Source organism: Branchiostoma floridae, chromosome 1 (assembly GCF_000003815.2).
Source record: "Branchiostoma floridae strain S238N-H82 chromosome 1, Bfl_VNyyK, whole genome shotgun sequence".
Classification (NCBI taxonomy): domain Eukaryota; kingdom Metazoa; phylum Chordata; class Leptocardii; order Amphioxiformes; family Branchiostomatidae; genus Branchiostoma; species Branchiostoma floridae.
Genome location: NC_049979.1, coordinates 27,071,587 through 27,075,483, shown reverse-complemented (window position 1 = coordinate 27,075,483; position 3,897 = coordinate 27,071,587). Strand labels below are relative to the sequence as shown.

The 3,897-nt window shown below is 39.4% G+C and overlaps 1 protein-coding gene across 1 annotated transcript in view; it reads left to right on the top strand.

Annotated features, from left to right (window-relative positions):
• Positions 1-3,023, top strand: part of LOC118419272 (zinc finger protein 431-like) — a 15,761-nt gene extending 12,738 nt beyond the window's left edge. The window contains exon 3 of the mRNA XM_035825659.1: positions 3,019-3,023. Within this exon, the coding sequence (XP_035681552.1) occupies positions 3,019-3,023 (5 nt within the window). The remainder of the gene's footprint in view (positions 1-3,018) is intronic.
• The last annotated feature ends 874 nt before the right edge of the window (positions 3,024-3,897 follow it).

The following is a 3,897-nucleotide window of genomic DNA, read 5'->3' as shown; positions in this document are numbered from 1 at the left end:
TCAGGGTCGGTGAGAGGGACCAGTGCCACATTTTTTCGAATCTCAAATGTGTGTATGTGTGTCTGAGTGAGTGTGTGTGTGTTTGTGTGTGTGTGTGTGTGTGTGTGTGTGTGTGTGTTTGTGTACGTTTGTGGGGGGTGGGGTGGTGGTTATTGGGGTGGTTGTGTGTGTGTTTGTCTGTTTGTCTGAATGGCTGGCTTTGAAATGACATTTGGTATGTGGGTAGCCCTTGAAAAAATACAAAGACGACGGTGGCTTTTTGGACCCTCAAGCACTTATCAATCTCCGTGACACGCACAGGGTTCACAGTGCCCTCTATCGGTTAAGAGTAATCTGTGGTTTTGTTTTTCAAATCTGCATTGAAGTTAACATACCTCCTTGAAATGAAATGTTTACCCATGTCTTGATATGATATGATAAAATCAATGGTTTAATATGTCAGAACCTTTCATATATCAGCATATTTTCATTGATTTCGGATCTTCTTGAATTATCATTATAAGTAATATTCCTTACATTCATTCATAACTTTTCCACAATTTTTCGACCACACAAATTCCACAAACAAATGAAGATGTATTTTAAAAAGTTTCTTCCTAAAACAAAAGGTACAGAAGCTTTCGCATGGTCTACTACAAATTTCAAAATTCTAAAATCTAAACAATATATACATGAATATCTAATACATGCATTTTGATATAATCAGTGTCTTTTCTAATGAAAAGCTACCTTTTCTGTATTTGCCTATCGTTGCATTGAGAGACATTTAGAAAAAATGTGAATAGCCTATTACAACGTAAGGTATCATATCCACATGTAGAGTCTTTCATAAAAAGTGGACATCATATATATATATAAATCAAACATTTGCTAAGTCGCATAGCCACACGCTTGACAACTTCCTGTAGCTCACTGGAGTGTCTAGTGATGTGTTTCTTTAAATCAGATATTCGGGAAGAACTTAACCGAAAACTTCACAATTGTAGTACTTCTCTTAATGATCTTTTAGATTGTATTTGCCTATATGCCGTTTCGTTTCAATTAGACTTTTGTGCTACACCCAACCCACAATGTAAAATTTCTAAGTTTCCTAACTAGTGTGTTTAGCCATGTGCTGTTTCAAACTTGACATTCGAGCTGCACTGTACCCACAACTGTCACATTTGTAAGGTCTCTCACCGGTGTGTTTAGCCATGTGCTGTTTCAAAGTTGACATTCGAGCTGCACCGTACCCACAACTGTCACATTTGTAAGGTCTCTCACCAGTGTGTTTAGCCATGTGCTGTTTCAAAGTTGACATTCGAGCTGCACCGTACCCACAACTGTCACATTTGTAAGGTCTCTCACCGGTGTGTTTAGCCATGTGACGTTTCAAAGTTGACATTCGAGCTGCACCGTACCCACAACTGTCACATTTGTAAGGTCTCTCACCAGTGTGTTTAGCCATGTGACGTTTCAAATTTGACGTTCGTGCTGTATAGTATCCACAAATGTCACATTTGTAAGGTCTCTCACCGCTGTGTTTGGCGATGATGTGTTGTTTCAAATTTGACATTCGAGCTGTACCGTACCCACAACTGTCACATTTGTAAGGTCTCTCACCGCTGTGTTTAGCCATGTGCTGTTTCAAAGTTGACATTCGAGCTGCACCGTACCCACAACTGTCACATTTGTAAGGTCTCTCACCGGTGTGTTTGGTAATGATGTGCTGTTTCAAATCTGACATTCGAGCTGCCAAGTCACCACAACTGTCACATTTGTAAGGCCTTTCACCGGTGTGTTTAGCCATGTGACGTTTCAAATGTGACCTTCGCGCTGTACAATATCCACAAATATCACATTTGTAAGGTCTCTCACCGGTGTGTTTGGCGATGATGTGTTGTTTCAAATTTGACATTCGTACTGCACTGTACCCACAAATATCACATTTGTAAGTTTTCTCACCAGTGTGTTTGGCAATATGCCTTTTTAAATCAAGCATTCGAGAAGTAGCATAGTCACAATGTTCACATTTGTACGACTTCTCTCTGTGTTTGTCCAAAATGTGCATTTTCAATGTTGACCGTTTTGTTGCACCGTACCCACAGACCTCACATTTGTAAGGCTTATCGTGAGTGTGTTTGGCAATGATGTGCTGTTTCAAATTTGCCATGTGCGCTGAACTGAACCCACAAATATCACATTTGTAAGGTTTCTCACCGGTGTGTATAGCGCTATGCCTTTTTAAAGCAAACATTCGCGAAGTAACATACGCACAAACTTCACATTTGTAGGACTTCTGGGCAGTGTGTTTGTCCATAATGTGCCTTTTTAAATTTGACCGTTGTGTTGCAGCGTACTCGCAAATGTCACATTTGTATGGTTTGTCGGTAGTTTGTTTGGCCACGTGCCGTTTCAAATTGGACATTCTTACCGTATTATAACCACACGGGTTACAATCGTACGGTTTCTCACCAGCGTTTCTCAATGTGCTCCCTTAAATCAAACATTTGTGAAGTAAAGTAACCTCAAAATCCACACTTGTATCTATATCTGTATCTATATAGCCGGTATAACCGCCGGCGTAACACACCAGCTCCGCAGGCACGCGGCGCGGCAGCAGCTGGTTATATTACGCCGAACGACCTGTCACACCTAACTTTTGCACATCTATCTGCAAGCGTTCTTTAAAACTGGTACGACTGCTCTCTAGAGTTTTTGCCGATGATGTGCCGTTTCAAATTTGTCATCACGCATCATCAATGGTCTCTCACCGGTGTATGTAGCAGTGATGAGTATCTTCAGTCACAGTCACAATGGTCACAATGGTCTCTTACCGGTGTGAGTCCTGATGTGATCTTCTTTCAAATTTGCTGCATTCTCTGTTCTATACTCACAGTACGGACAAACGCGTTTCTTTATTTTCTCCCCCTGTTGCTCTTTTCGCAGTTGCTTTCCTCGTAGTTGTAGAATGTTCACCTTCCCGATTAGTGTGACGTGACCCGATGTTCTTTTCCAATTTCTCTTCACACTCTGCAGCTTGACTCGGTCGTTTCGACTTTCACCACCTAATTGTTAAACAACATTGTGACAAAGGAATACGAGGGTGAGTTAAAAATGTAATGCAAGTGTTTTCATAACAGGTTTATCATTCTAATAGGATGAACAGAAATTAGGTATAATTGTATACACAAATATCCTCTTGAGATTGAAGTTTTTGTTCATCATTTATTGCGTGAACGATTTAATTTCAAGATGACTATATCGTTGAAACTTTGGACTCTGAAAATGTTGAAACTGTGCTGTTTAAAGGTCAAGAAGTGTGCAAAATTTGAGTCATCCTAGTTAATGGGAAAGCACACAGTCTACATGCTTTCCATAACAAGATAATGACTACGTATAAGAACTTAAATTTCTTTGTCCAGCTTTTCAGGCTCGTTTAACGGTGGTAGAATACGTCCATCTTTCCTTTAACCCTATTCAGACCGGGAGAGGTCTGCGCCAACTTTGATGTCCTATAACGCCAGAACGGCTTACGCTAGAGCCACCAAATTTGCTGAGTTTTCCTAAAATACTGTTGGCAACAGTTTTACGAAGTTTGACAAATTTTCCATTTTTTTGTCGTGTTGCCATGTAAACCGTTTGTTGACAGGCAGTTTTGCCAAAAATCACTATTTTTGGTTCTAACAATGTATTTTACACATTTATTTGCTATATTACTGCTATTTTGTTACATAAATAAAATCATATATTATTTAGCATATATTTCATTATTATATATGCATAAATTATGCTAATTTGATGACGTCACCAGCCGAAAATCCAAGATGGCGGACCGTATGACCAGATCAAGAATAACAAGTTAATTATCACTTAAAATTTGTAAACACCTGGTATTTTATCAAAAACCATCCTAAG